At 45.5% G+C, this 15049-nt stretch overlaps 1 protein-coding gene across 1 annotated transcript in view; it reads left to right on the forward strand.

The window, feature by feature from the left end:
• Positions 1–6074: 6074 nt before the first annotated feature.
• Positions 6075–15049, forward strand: part of LOC128724976 (uncharacterized) — a 53194-nt gene continuing 44219 nt past the window's right edge. Inside the window, exon 1 of the mRNA XM_053818695.1 lies at positions 6075–7120. Within this exon, the coding sequence (XP_053674670.1) occupies positions 6075–7120 (1046 nt within the window). The remainder of the gene's footprint in view (positions 7121–15049) is intronic.

Consider the following 15049-nt stretch of genomic DNA (forward strand, 5'->3'; position numbering starts at 1 on the left):
CGGCTGAGGAGGAAAAGGGTTTTTTTTTTAATTTTTTTTTGTTCAATGTAATTATTTTTCAAATATTTTTATTCAAATTTATTTATTGTGCTGATAAAAGAACTAGCTCTAGTATATGTCTTTTTTGTAAACATTATTAATGTATCAAACATTGTGGTATAAACATATATGTTTTTTCGGGCATTCATCCACTCATCAATTTCAAGAATACAATATTCCCTCACATCTTTACTTCACTCTTACCTCACTATTCATACTGCAAGAGGGGATCATTCTCACAAGGATACAGAGCCTGCAAACCTTCTCAAAAGAACGCTCATTGTTAAAAATCAATCACTTCTGCGCTTTGAATGCCTAGTTCACTTTCGTACTGCCAACGTGATTGTTCCTGCGGATCAACTACGGCAAGCTCGGTTGCTTGGAATGTTGGCAAGAAAACCACTCCCAACAACTCCCGTCAGCTCCGGTCACATAAGATAAAAAAAAACCTCTCTTCCTGGAAACGATCGCTCCCGATCCACGCACTGCAATCGCACAAACTGCACCGACACGATGAGCCACTTCCCCACCGGACTGCGGAATGCATTCCGAATTCGGTTGCACCACGAACCGGCCAAGCGCATCGCCGGATGAAGTGCGTCTGCACCGGGTGTGACACAACCGCCTCAACCTGTTCCATCGCTTGGCACGAAAAAGCGACACACGCGGACAGGGCAAGAATGGGAATGGAATGCACAGGGTGTCCTACACGGCGGGATGCTGCGACTATTTGCTCTAGTGGTGGAGGCGGCCGCTCCAGACCATAACGGAACGGCTGGAAGATGGCCACCGATGTTATGGAAAAATGATTTCAAACGAAGTGGAAAAGAACACCAAAACAATCCGTACGCACGGAAAAGCCAAACAGAGCAATTGACTCGAGTAGAATGGAAGCGGGAGGGAAGGAGAGAGAGAGAGAAAGAGGAAGAGAGTGAAAAATAGGAAAAACAAAAACGTCACGTCGAATCGTTCGGAAAGGGAGCAGTTAAAGAAGGAAGTTCATGTGTGGTTTGTGTGTGTGTGTATGTGTGGCTTTTCTTTCCCCGAGGAAGCATCCGTTGTAGCTTCCTCGATAGCACCTTAGGCTATTAAGAACTCCGAGCCACTAGAGCAATAGGGCTGCAGTAGAAGAAAGATAAAAGAACTCCAATTCAAGATGCGCAAGCAAGGCGAAGAAGAAAAGGAAAACCAGCCCCCAGCATCTCTAGTTCAAGCGGCAGGAAGATGCCGCTTCTAAAGCCACAACACCGAAACCGACCGCGAATGGGTCGCGTTGTATCCCCCTTCTCTCTCTTTCCCTATCTCTCTTTCTCATTCCCCGTCCGTATCCAACTCGCGTCCCACTCGTTGGAATGCGGCTCCCTTTCGGGCGGAATTTCTCGGGAAGCGAAGGAAGAAATATAAATAAAGGCAAGGCAGCAAAACAACAACAAAAAAGAATGTTTCCAGTTTTCTATTCTTCTTCGGTGGTTGTGCATTTTGCCGCATTTGCCACTCTTTACCATCACCACACCAAACCCAGCAGCCCTGCAGCAGCGCCACCGTTCTGCGGCGCATCTTTCTTTTCTGATGCGCCTGGACTGGAGCCTGGATTCGGAGAAGCAAGCCGAAAGCACACCTTATTCTTCTCCTTCACCTGGCCCTCGTTTGTGTAGCGTGGTGCTAAGGAATGCAGAAGCGCATTCGTCGATAAAGTGCATCATCGACGATGACAACTTGGACAGCTTGCGCCAATTAGATGTCTATAATTCAAAAGCACGCTTTGTTGCTCGCTACTGCCTGTTGTCCGTAGCTCGTACGGGGGCTCCATTGCGTGTGGCTTGGGGGGGTTTTCCTCGTGTTCTAGTTGTATCTGTGTGTGCCACATAAATTCCCCGTTACACCGACGGTGAAGAAAAAATGAAAAACCATCAACGAGAGATGTGTCTGATGAATGGGTCGAAGAATCGTTGGGGAATTTCGGTGGGGATTCCCGATCGGATGACAGAGTCCATAGCAGAAGCGTGAGCTAAAGCTTATCACTCTTTCTTGTTTTTGTGTAGAAATACTTGCCAGTCTGGAAGAAAAATTCGTGTTAGAATCGAAGAAAATAAATATCACTCAACTATATTAAAAGTGTTGATAATTTGATGTTAAACTGTTAATTAAATCCGATTTTTTTCGATTTGTTTTAGGAAAATGATTTGAAAATAGATAAATCATACTACAACTACTAAATATAAACTTTTCTTTTATTTCAGGTTTGTACTGATTTTTGACTCTTGTGCTTGAACAGATGCAGTAAGTAAACACAACATACTATCAAATGCATTATTGAACTCTGTGAAATAAAAATTATTATGCAATTATAGTACTTGTTGTATATGGGACGGTAGACCTGAAGTTTTCCACTCAAAAGAAACTGCAAATCCATTCAAGGGTCATTTGGATGCTGCAATTGAGCATCTACCGCTCTTTTCCAACCATTATTACTAAATCAACCTATGCCCGGTACTAATACTCGAGCAACAAAGACATATTTCGCTGCTGTTTCATATGTGTACTATCATTTGCTCCTCCGCTTACTACTAACACCACGCTACAATCATAGTATTCCTGGTTCGCAAGGATTCCTGGTTCGCGTGGTTGTATCTGTGTGCTTCTCATGAATAATCGTGACCGGGAAAACTGTAATCAGTGCGGGTTTCACAATGGGTATTTTTGGCAAATACCTGTGAGGTATGGTAATGTACATCGTGAATTTAGCAAACAAGCCCTTTGGAGTATCCTTTATGTCTTGCTTGCTGTAACATTTCGTTTCTAAAGCATATAAAAACACTATTTGCATTGCGGCGAATTGGTTAGTTTTGGATTCGCCTGCAAAACACCACCAATACCTTCGTCGACGGAAGCGCGCGCGCTGTTGCTATGAAACCTCCCTTCATGAAAGGGAAAATATTCGAGTAGCGAGCACAGTGGAAAATCTCTTTTCCATTTCAGCTCCACTCTTCACTGCCGTTTGAGGCGGTATCGCATGAGCTTTCTCTCGCGTTTTATTTTGTTTGCTCTCGGCCGCAAGGACACACGGTATCGAAAAGGATATCCGGCCCGCCGGAAGGTGAGCGGGTTTTTGCTTCCGTTGGAGAGTCCACGCGATAAGAGCGCCCCTTTTTTGAGAGAACACAAGCGAGAGTGAACCGTCCATAGACCGGCAACTGGCGACACCCCATCCTAGCACTTGCCGGTAAAACATTGCCGTTCCGGGCAGGCGGAAAATAAAACCCACACTAGTGAACGTGCGCGCAGCCTGTCGAACCGCGACAGGATACGCTGCGAATGCTAGCCAAGTTCTCGACAATCGCTCAATGTGTTGTTCCGATTCTTGCTGAACGGGTGCGATTTTTATCATCGTTTGCTTCAGAAAAATGCAAAATAACGTGTTGTGTTGTTAGCTACTGCCGGAATCATCTTCATGCAGATTGAGAGCAAGACAAGTGGAAAAGATTTGCTTACAATAAATGTCGAGAAGCAGACCGGAAAACGGTATTGCGTTGGCAAAATGCACCTGAATTTGCATTCGGTCTGCATCAACGGGAAGTATAATCGTGCGGTGACTACACGGTTGTGCAAAATGCATCCAACGTGCTGACAAAGGTGTGTGCGTGTGTGGGTGTGCATGAGAGTGATGGCAGAAGGACATCTTGGAAATAATGTGTGTGCGAGAGAGCGAGTGTTTTTTGGGTGTTTCTAAACTCGGGGAAAACATTAGAATATTTTGGAAAATCTTGGAAGAAAAAAAAAACAAAATGCAATAATATTGCAGTGTGATATGTCAAAAGAGTGTTGTTTTTCTTTACATGACGTTGGTTAAATGGCATTAGCAAGCAATGGATTATTCGCATCCTTCATTTTGTGCAGTGTCCTCTATGTTGATTTTTATTATTTTTCTATTATAATTTGGTAAAAGCTGTATAATTTCATATCTGCTGTTTTCAACCAATTTTTAATTACTATGTTGTATGTGTTACCCTTTGAACCGGCCTGGAAAATTACGTGTTTACATTTTCTCTCCGCTAAGAAAAATTGTGCTCCAAACGACGTCATCACACAGCGGTTTCTCTTGCTCCTGCGTTGAGTACATTTTTCCTCGGCTTACCCTCTGTTTGGTGTGCGGTTGCATGCGACCTTTCGAACACGCATAACGCTGAAATATAGCTCCAAGTATCAACTAACAAAATGAGAGAAAGCGATGAGAGCACGAGCGGGGTCTCGAGTACGATAAATCGAAAGCGAAAAGGAAAAAAAAGGCTATCGCCTGGGGTAAAGAACAGCTAAGCCCGAGGATGGCGGCGACATTCGTAGCGTAATCGATAATTTTCCGTCTATTCACCCCAAAACCACCGTTCTTAATGCGACGGAACGGAGGTGTAGGTGTAGGTTTTGCTCGAATAGACAACGGCACGGGCGCTGTAGGCAATACTGGTTAAGGTGCAGCAGAAATAAGGGATGGTTGAAACGATCATTGAAAGGAGTAATCCTTAGGGCGACGCGTGACGAAAAATTCCATCCCTTAACGTTAACTTCTATTAAATAGTTGGTCTATCGGGGAAGCCATCCTGGTTTTGTTGTAAAGTTTTTGAGGATATATTTTCGAATCTGCGATGAAAGCAAATTTTCAGCAAATTCCATGACGCTTTGCGCTTCTATATGGTTGGAATCACTCGGTATAATCCTTAAAATCAATAATACTCCGGTTACGGGGTTTTAAAAAAAAATAGTCCACTCGTAAGCAGACGAAAGTAAACCAACTAGAGGGTGCCGTAAGTCACAGTCCCATTGCTTTCACCGGTTTCGTGCTCATGAAGGATGCGTATTCTGAGAGAAAATGAACATTCAATTGTCTTTACGGCTGTCCCTCTCTCGCTCTCTCTCTCTCTCTCTCTGTTTCGCTCTGAATGAAAATTCTCCATGAAAAGCCCATACATGCAAACGTTCAAATTCACGCAAGGATAACACCGCGCACTTGTACTTGTTTGCGTGTGGCTGATGTCGTTTGTCCAGGTGTGAGTGTGCAGTCATTTTCCCAAACATTCAGCGTCAAGACCGGCGCATAAAAATTTCCCTCGAGCCATCGAGCCAAGAAGCTCCAAGGGTGGCAGGGGCGGCTAATACGAGGCATTTGGGTGTCTAATTTTTCCACCCATCCGAAATTTCCATCCTGGGGTGGAAAAATGGTACAAAATACACGCCCTTGATCCTACTGAGGCACGCGCCCGTACGTACGACCGCCGGGCGGTTGCGTATTAGGTTACATGGAATTAAATCTCACCGAAGCGCCCACTTTTCCATTGGGGGACGAAAAGCAACTGTGATCTATTTTTGTACCACTCCGACTCTGTCTGTGTTAGCCTTTTTGCTTGGGGAGACGACAAATCCTTTGCTTCGCTCGCCATCGCCCGCATTCTATTTCAGCATACGGTGGCCCGTTGGCCCTTGTTGAACGCGGAGCTCCTGTGCATTTTTTTGAAGCCGAAGCCTCTTACTTTCTTTCACGATGTATTTATTTTGATTTATACTCTCCATTCTTCAGGGCAAACGAAGAAGGTGCATGGGTTATCGGCGTGCCATTTCGTATATGCTAGTTTAAACAACACAATTTGTGTTGACACACAGGTTGACAGGCTTCAGTTCCATGAATTGACTATACTTGTTATGCATCCGAGGAAAACTAATCAGTATTTATTTTATTTCACTGTACTTTCGTTGCTTTAATTTTGTTTTTGGTGCCTTTGTTTCGTATTTAATTTCTAAATGTTTTCTTTCCATGAATTAAAACACTTCAAATCAATCGGTTTCTCTTAGCTAGTGCGTCGAGCTAATGCAACGTTCTGTACATAACTCATGCCGTACCATGCTCGATGGTGCATTGCTTTTGAAAATAACTTTTCCAACTAAGTAAAATTCCAAGTGTGTGTGTGCGTGATCAAACCAAGTGCCAAAAGTGCCAAAAAAACCTACATTTCTACCCTACGTCTAATAATTCGAACCATCCCGGCATGTCCTTCTCGCACAAACGAAAGGCCCACTCGCATGGGGTTTCTATCGGTTGCACTGATGACACGATCAACGAAGACGATCGACAGCAGCAACAGTCAGGTCGGCGCCGTGTGTTCCTGTTGCCAACTGCGGACACTAGCGACGAGGACGATGATGACGCGTACGCCGAAATAATGTCTGCAATCGCCGCGACTGAGAAGCGCGAGCTGGAACGTTGCAATGAACGCAATCGCTGCTCCATCGAATCGCTGGAGCAACCTGACACTGATCTTAAAGTGTTCGATGACCACGGAGCAATGCTTGACCACAAGTTTGATCGGCTAGTGTCGGAAGTACACGGTTTGCGTGATCAAATTGGAGATCGCATTGAAACGTTGAACCGACGGTTAACGCAGACAAACCGGCTCTTCCTGGCGCATCAGGACTATGGTCAGCGATCGAACCGGGCCGGGGATCTGCTACTGGCAGGTATACCAACCGATTACGAGGGTGAAAGACTGCGCGAGTGTTTCGTGCGTATTGCACGTAAGCTTGGATACGCCGAGAGTGAGATTCCGATTGTGCACATCCGGCGTCTCGAACTCGGTACAACTACTCCGACTACCGGAAAACCACCTTTACCTACGCGCTATAGTGCCAACGTGCTCGACAATGTCGGAAGGACTCGTAGTTCTTCCAAAATGCGAGCGGTAGTTGTTCAGCAGCCGCAACCGGCCGCCGTTCACGTGCAGTTCGTTTTCCGGAATGCACGAAACGAGTTCTATCGGCGGTATCAAGAAGGAGGCCGTGGTGGCACCGGGTTGTCATTTCAAGAGCTCGGCTACGACGGATCCACCGAGCGGGTGTATGTGAGCGAAAATCTAACCCGTAGCAATGTCAGCCTCAAGGCAGAGGCAATGCGATTGAAGCGCGATGGCAAGATCAAAAGTGTTTTCACCGTGAATGGTCAGATCTACGTGAAGCGATCGGTTGATCATCGGCCCGAACTGATCACCAATAGCGTTGATCTGCTGCTGCTCGACGAGATCAAGATGAAAGCAAACAAGTAAGTCGTCGACTCGACGACCCTCTCGTTATATGCTGCTTGTTTTAGGATGGCGTTCTATTTTTATTTATGCAGAAAATGCATTCGTTTCTTTTTCTTTCTGTTTGAGTGCTTTTTATTATTGCTCAACCTCATTTTATGTTGCTGCTTTGATGTGATAAAGCATTAATTCATTTGTTGCAAGATTTTAGAAAGTTGTTATATTTGTGAGACTTTATCAATGATTTATGTTTATGATTTGGTTGCTTAGCAATATTCAAGTAATTCATGCGTTTGACAAATAGATAATTATATTCTCTTGCATTAAAAAAATGCAATCAAAAATTTGTCCGAGCCCCCCTCCCCTTAGCCATTTTTCGTTAATAATAATATAATCGATGTAATTTCATCAACTCACCGCTTCGTCCACTTGTTAAGGCGGGCTTCTGGCTCCGGTGGCTGATAAAAAGGCCTCGTTTGCTGGGAATTATTCCGTTTTGATGCCCAGTTTCGGACCTTACCCAAACCAGGAGACCATCGGCCCGTTTGTGTACCAGAATCGTGGCTCAAGGAGTTTCCTTCCATTCACCTCTCGACACTACGTACCGCAAGCACACCATCGCCGAGGCATGGCATTGTTTGCCATCTGCGAAGTTCCAGTAGGCTGGAACTAGTTTTCGACGGTGCTCTCGCCATTACAGTTGGCCGTCGTTTCCGAGTATGGGATTTTCCTATATTTCCTCCCGCCCCTTTCGAAGGGCTACACGCCCTCGTTGGCCTTGGGTGAAGGCTTCCTGCGACCAAAATCAATAAGACGTGCTAGGGTGGCCGTGTGAAGCGAGAGCGCCCACATCCTTTACCCAAGAGGGCAGTGAGCAGAATCGAACCGCAATCGATCGCCCGTCCGTCTGTGTTCGCGGCCTCGGGCGGGCGCCTTGGGGGTTTCATCCGCCATTAGCTTTGTGTCGCTGCATCTTTCCGCCTACCAGGACAACTGGCCGGAGGATTGTAGCGTGCTCTGGCGGGCCCGGGGAGCAAAAGATCAATAATAACTCATTTTACCGCCTTCCCACCGCAAGCTAGATGGAGTCTCGCCTGTGCCGGTGGGAATGCAGATGCCACCCGGGGGGTGGGCTGCGCCACCACCGAGGGGGTGGTTTCCCACGAATATAAAATTGATAATATATTAAACTGGCCCGTCGCCGCGCCTGGGGGACATCCTTCCATAACCACAAACCGCCGTCTCAGGAGTGAAGTGGATCTTTGCAGTTGTGATGGAGGAATGGAGGGAAGGATGGTTAGTGAGGGTGGTGCATTAATTTCGTCCACCGGGGCACTGGTAGATCGATGGTTTGCATTGCTTCCCGTGGGTAAATCGGCGAGACCAGTCCGACCGGGCGTTCCTTCGGTGCGGTTTCTCGCTTGACTGGCGTTGGCTAGTACAAATCACTTTTGCGCGCCACCAGTCGGATGGGGGTTGATATAGAGGAGCATTTTTAGCATTTTCTCATTTTTATGCACTTTCAGTAATCGGTGATAGTTTTAAAAATGATTGAATGAATGCAACAAACTCGTTTGAGAGAAAATAATTAGCTGTAAGCTGATTTTTCTAACAAAGTCATAAAGCAAACAATGGGTATTGCAGATTTATAATATATCATTACTTTATATTATATCCTGATTTATGCAGATTTATAACATATCCTGATTCATGCATGAAATACCCATATGAACAGATAGTTTTTTTTACTGATTGTGAATTTTCATTAAATAAGTAATTTAGACAATTCGTTGCTTAATCAACAATCATTCGTAGCTGTTATGGCATTTTCTTACATTTTTTAAACTTTTTCATGAAATTCGGTGAACAAATGTTGCGAGTCACATGAAAAAATTTTTTTTTTTAATTTTGCGTGTCGGCTCAAAGACAAGCAATATCCTTCTTCTGCTACAAGGATGACACCTGTCGATCGAGTGATTAAGGCAAGATGAACCCTTCGAAAGTTTAGCCTCCCTTCAGGAGAGCCACTTGTGGCCGGTTGTCGTAATCCATTTAGGATCCCTTAGGCAGTACTAACCCTTTTTTTATGTCGCTTGCCTGCAACACTTGAATTTTGATGTTCATCCACTCTCGTCCTCCAACACCTGTCGTCAGCATCATCCCTTTTTTCGTGTTGCGTTCTCATTTTCCCCACTTGGCATAAATATGCGTTTCCGGCGGCATAGCTCACCCTGCAACGTTCCAGTCTCCCAGCGCACGCCATCATTACGGAGGTAAATGCGTTGGTAATGCTCGCGTTGATGGGCGTGGCGAAAAACATTACCCTTAGCTCGATTAACGCGAAAATGGGGATTCTTAGCTCGACCGACGGTGGCTTACGATGAGAGGAGATGTAGGTGACCGATAGGGGTGGTCGATGGTCGATGTTTTATTGAAGGAAAAATTGTGAAACGATAGCCCTGCCGACATGAAGGAGTCGCCTACAAAGATGTAGCAAGGCTGGAAAATTGAGCCTTGCCGCCCTTTTCGCGTTAAGAAGCTAGCTCCTGCAGTGCAAGGACGACTTCGTGGAAGACCAAAAATAAAATGGGCACCAAAAGACCGTCAACGCCCGTATTATTAGCACCGTTTAGTAACGTAGCATCCTACCCCCCGGAGCTTAGTAGCCGGCAAATACGTTGGGGTGAACAATCGCCCCTTTTTCACACGCCACTCTCATCAAACGCCAGGCAGCAACTCACTCTCCGAACGCGCACTTCAGGGTATGCGCTTACTTTCGGTGTTGGGGAGGGGAAGCGTGATGTTACTTAAACTCAAATATCATATTTGGTCCACCATCATCATGCCACCCTCTCGAACGATGCCCCAAATCACCACCCTTAGCTAGCCTATTTTTTTCTCTGCCAGCTCTCGTCCGTCGAATCGCGCGCGCGACGACACTCACGAGAAGAGGACTCGCTCACGCCCAGCCCAAGCTTGCCCCAAACGGTGGTGTGAGTGTTTTCCTCACCCCCATCGCTGTGCTCCCCAGTGGCTCTCCGAGCCACCCCGCGTGTTTTGTGTGGCTTTTTTTTTACATTTAGATTCGTTGTTTTCTTTCTCGCGAGTACGCAACGCACGCGGCGCTCTGCGCGGCGACGATGACCTTGTGGCTGGTCGAGCAGTTCGTTGAACTTTTCGTTAAACGCGCGCGCCAAATAAAAAAAAACAACACACCGAAGAAAAATAAATAAATACCAACACACGCGCGCAAACCAAATGTGTAACCGCCGTGTCGCGCCGCGCGCACGCCGCTTTCTGGCCCGAAATCAAATTGAGAATCTGTCGCGCGCGCGTTCAACTACACCCAACTCCCACCCCCCTGGTTACTCCACACATACACATGCGTGCACACATCCAAAAAACTATTCCCTCCCTCCCCCTTCCCCCCATCTTACCTAGCCCGTCCTTTCACCATCTTTAGATCGGTTGGGGTCGTCTCCGCCCCATTCGGTCGGCCGCCATCGTTTCCATCGCTACCCCTATCAGGAAATGTCGGAATGGACTTTGCTGCTGGGGGTGTGTGCGTAGGCTCTCTAGGCACATGTTGGGTGGGTAAAGGGTTAGTCCGTCCACACGTGTGTGTGTGTTTGCGCGCTTGTAACAAGTACCTCATTGTGAAGTTGATGGTGGATTGATAAGTTTAGGGAAGTTGGACATCTCCCGGAGGTCCCGACGATTGATCCCTCTCGGTGAGCAGAACATCCCTTCAAGCTCGACGAAAAATGGCAACCGAGCACAAAAGCGTCATTGCGGCTGTTTGGTCCCGAAATCCCTGTAACGATGATCCTCGTTCGTTGCGTGTCCTTGTCAGCAAGGATATCCCACCCCAAAACAGTGATCAAATGTGTGCATCCTTATTCCACGCTGGGGCGTGTTCCGTTCACTTTACAACGCCTGCCGCATTCTGATCGCTGGCGCCGCAACGATTAAATATTCGTACTGGTGTTGCTGCTGTTGCTAGCGCTTTGGTGCGCATTTTTGGGGGAGCCTAGTATATGTGTGTCGATGCGATCGACACCGAGCCCGGTCACACGTGCTCCATTTTATCTCGTCTGCCCTTGTCGGTGCGGTGACGACTAGCCGTGGTTGACGTCTTAAACTCGCAACCTAGTCGGAGTTAAGTTTGGAGGTATGAATGGTTGGTCGAGGCTAATTTTTGTACACCTTCTTAATGGATACACACTAATGAAGACTGTCTTTGGATCCTTCCTAGGGTAGTAGAGAGTAGATTCAGCGAGGTATTCTGCGTGAGTGTTCACCAGCGTGCTCAACATAGCTTGGGGCTTATGAAGTTGCGCTTGTAAAAAATCCTTTTGCTTTCGTTTAATAATTCTCTCATTTACATGTATGCTTTACATCATTGGAACACTGAATTGGTGTGTTAGAAATTTGTTAGCTACTTTTATGCAATTGATTCAAATAAAATTCGAGTAAGTCATGGAGGCGCTTGGTAGCTCATCGAAAATGGCGCTAAATGTTTATATCTATCTGATCAAGGAGGTAACTTTTTGGACGTAATAAGTGTTTAAATTGTACCTTGTATGCATCTTTGTTCATATTGATTGGTTATGATATTTCTAAAATTTATCTTATTTCCAATTGAAATTTGTAATGTGCAAATGTTTTAAAACCAGTTATAGAAAATTCAAACTTATTTATTGTGAAGTTACTGCCCTATCAAATGAATTGAAAATCATCTGCAAGAGGCGTATCCTTCAACCATGAAGCATAAGCTCGTAAACAAAACCGTGTTTGGTATCGAGTTGTGCTTTTATGCTTCCGTCCATGTGAATCAATCAATGCACATGTGTTGAGAAAAACGGTCCTCTTTCTTCGAGGATCGACGCCAAATCTGCTGCCAGAAAGAAACTAACGCCCTGTAATCGCGACTGGATTTTGAGTGTGCTGCTGGAGGCAACGCGTATGTGCGTCGAAATAAAGATATTCAAATTGGCGGAAGAGCTCTGTTTAGCATATATTGTCGTTGCGTTAACACAGCCAAAATGGTTGGTGGTAGCTTTCGACAGAATCACACCAACACTTCCCAAAATCACAACAATCCCAAAATCTTCGCGAACGAAGTAAGAAGTGTCACCGGAATGGCGCAGGACAACGTGATAATGGCGTCGTGAACGTGGCTATATAGTTTTAAGCGCCACAGATTCGTCTAGGCTGGGTGTTATTCGTGTTGCTTTCTTTTTCGAACGCTAGTCGAAGTTGCCAAAGCAATTGCCAGACGTGCAAATATGAAATACGATAAAATGCGACATATAGCGATAAAATTAGGCTTATTTAGATTTTTAATAATCTTCAAAAACCACGATCGATCGAAGTACCAGATAAAATTGTTTTTAAACTATGTCTATCGATAGTCACTTTATTGCGTTATCACCAAAGGAAAAGCTCTCGAGTTATGGCAATGAAACGAATTATCGGTAGCAATGGCGTCCGTCTCGTATTCTACAGCTCACCCAACGATTTCTTAATATGCACCGTGCTGCCAAGAAATAACACGGTGAAAAGAGAATAGTTAAAATAGTTCAAATGCTTTTCTCTTCATGGTGAGTTGAGGGTTTGTGACTTGTAATGGGAATTATTTTCCACATTCGTTGTTTGTTTCAAGCAACTTTTGTTCAACTATTTTCATTGCTTTCCTTTCGATTGATGTTAAGCTTGAACTGGTGAAATAGTACCTCAGGTAAATTCAATAGTTGTTCATCCTTATTTAGCTGGATGAAGGCTTTTACCGATGTGGCTCCTGGTCGATTACTTTCGTGTCTTTAATCTCGTTGAGCTCGTTGAATTCTCTCGCACTATTTACCGCACTTTTAGGTACATACAAATGTGGGAGCAGTCCAACGTGACGTCCCGTTAAACCCTTTTCTTAGCGTTTCATTTTCTCAACTAACCCCGTCAACGGCTATAGGTAATGCGGCGTGCATCAGAGTGAGATAATCGGCAGTTTCACTTCGAACCCTGATAGCTAATGGGGAGGCTTTGCCGTATGCAAGCTCGGCGTGTTTTCGTTTTTTTTCCCGTGCGCCGTCGGCGGTTCGGAGGCCGAAATGTAATTATCACACTTTGCCGGCAATTCCACCAATCATCGCGCACCCTGTTGCATATCGATGCGCATCCTCTTATCCTTTCGCCCTTCGAGTTGGCACGGCTCGGGGATTCCGCGACCGGCGCCACTGGCGAATCCTTGCCGAGCGACCCGGGGCCGGATGTGCAATCATCAGCTGGGAAAATGAACTGTTAATGGAAAACAACGCCCCCAAGGCAAATTGCGATGATTTCCTTGCTTCCCGCAGCACCCGGGACGAAGAGTGAAGTGTATGGGATGAGAAACGCGCAATGAAGAAAAATCCTTCACCATAAAGCAATTTCATGCGCCCTTGCGAAATGCCTGCATGAGCGTAGATTTTTTTGCCATTACCAGCGTTTATTATTTGTTTGCTTTTTTACTTGAGATTTCTTTAAGGATACATCTTTGTTAAATGTTCAGACTTCTAAAAATCCTTTATAATATGTGACAATTACTTCAAGTTTGCAATTGTTAAAGTGCAATACCGAAGAATTGATACATTCAGAGTCAAGATTTTCATAAAGAACCTTGCGTCTCCATCAAAATTTTATTTTAGTTACCAAATATCAAACATTTAACGGGGGCATTATATGTAAAAAATAGAGTATTTATGCTAATTTATTTTTTCTTTTCCTTTACAGGTAAGTGTTCCTGGCTATTGATGTTCGATTATGATTCTGCCTAATATGAGTGGATATATCAGTGAGTGATTCATTCGATTTTCTATCTATTTTACAAATGAATTAACATTCTTCTAATCTGCTTGACTTATGCCATTTCTCTCAAATTCGTGTATTTTTCCTTAAAGCTTGATAATGTTTGATTATATAGTTGTTTCTAAATGTTTGGGTGTCATGCAATAACGTTCTCGATATGTGACAAAAATAAGAACTATTTCTCTCAAGATGCGTTCTACTTGATGCCATAATCAGTTCTGTAATTTAGGCTGGAAGTGCGTTCTTCACTTGATTTCAAGATATCATGCACGTTCCCATAGCTTGCAGTCTTCAGATTCGACTTTTACGCATTCTCTGCAATCTACGTCTGAGGCAGCTTACGACCTGCAAGGTCTGATGTTGATCACATACGTATCCACACACACGCAAATGCCACCCGACAATAGGCACCTACACCACGACGATCGCTCGATCGCTTTTACTATCGTTGTTTATGTTTCCTTGCATCCTCCGCCACCTTCCGAACCGGTCCAACGGCAGCAGGTAATTTCTCAGCCCACAAGGCGGGCCCACTGATCCTTCCTGGAATTTCATCCGAAGCGAAGCGCAGCATAAATGCCGTACGACGCCGTTTGGTCCCTCACCAGCCACCGCATCCCACGCTTCTTCTGGCCCCGTTGGTGCGTCTGGCATGTCTGGCTGGATTCGTTTGAATACTCACTCTCGTCCCGCCCAGACCCAGATGCATTTTTTCTCTCCATGCTCGAGACGCGATCTCCGCGTGGCGTGTGCATGTGGTCGTGCCTGCGTGTGCAGCGCACTTCCGCGTCTGGCTTTTTCTCTTCTTTTGTTGCTGCCGTTTGGGTTTCAACTCTGTCCTCTGGCATGTTTGGTGGTCGGTTGCCGCCGTTTTCGACGCTCCGGTGGTGGTCAAAAGCTTGCTGGGTCTTGCTTGGGTTGGCAAGAGAGGTGGACAGAATGGACAAGGAAGCCTCGATCACCTTCCCAGGTCCTGCGTCGCGTTCACCCAACGACGGGTTGGCCCAAGAGCTGTTCCCGTTATTTGCAGCGCCATTGGCGTCGACGACTTAAGGACCTCTGGAAGACGGGTGTGTTTTTTCGTCGTCTCGATGCTGTGGCATCAC

Source organism: Anopheles nili, chromosome 3 (assembly GCF_943737925.1).
Source record: "Anopheles nili chromosome 3, idAnoNiliSN_F5_01, whole genome shotgun sequence".
In the NCBI taxonomy this organism is placed as follows: Eukaryota; Metazoa; Arthropoda; class Insecta; order Diptera; family Culicidae; genus Anopheles; species Anopheles nili.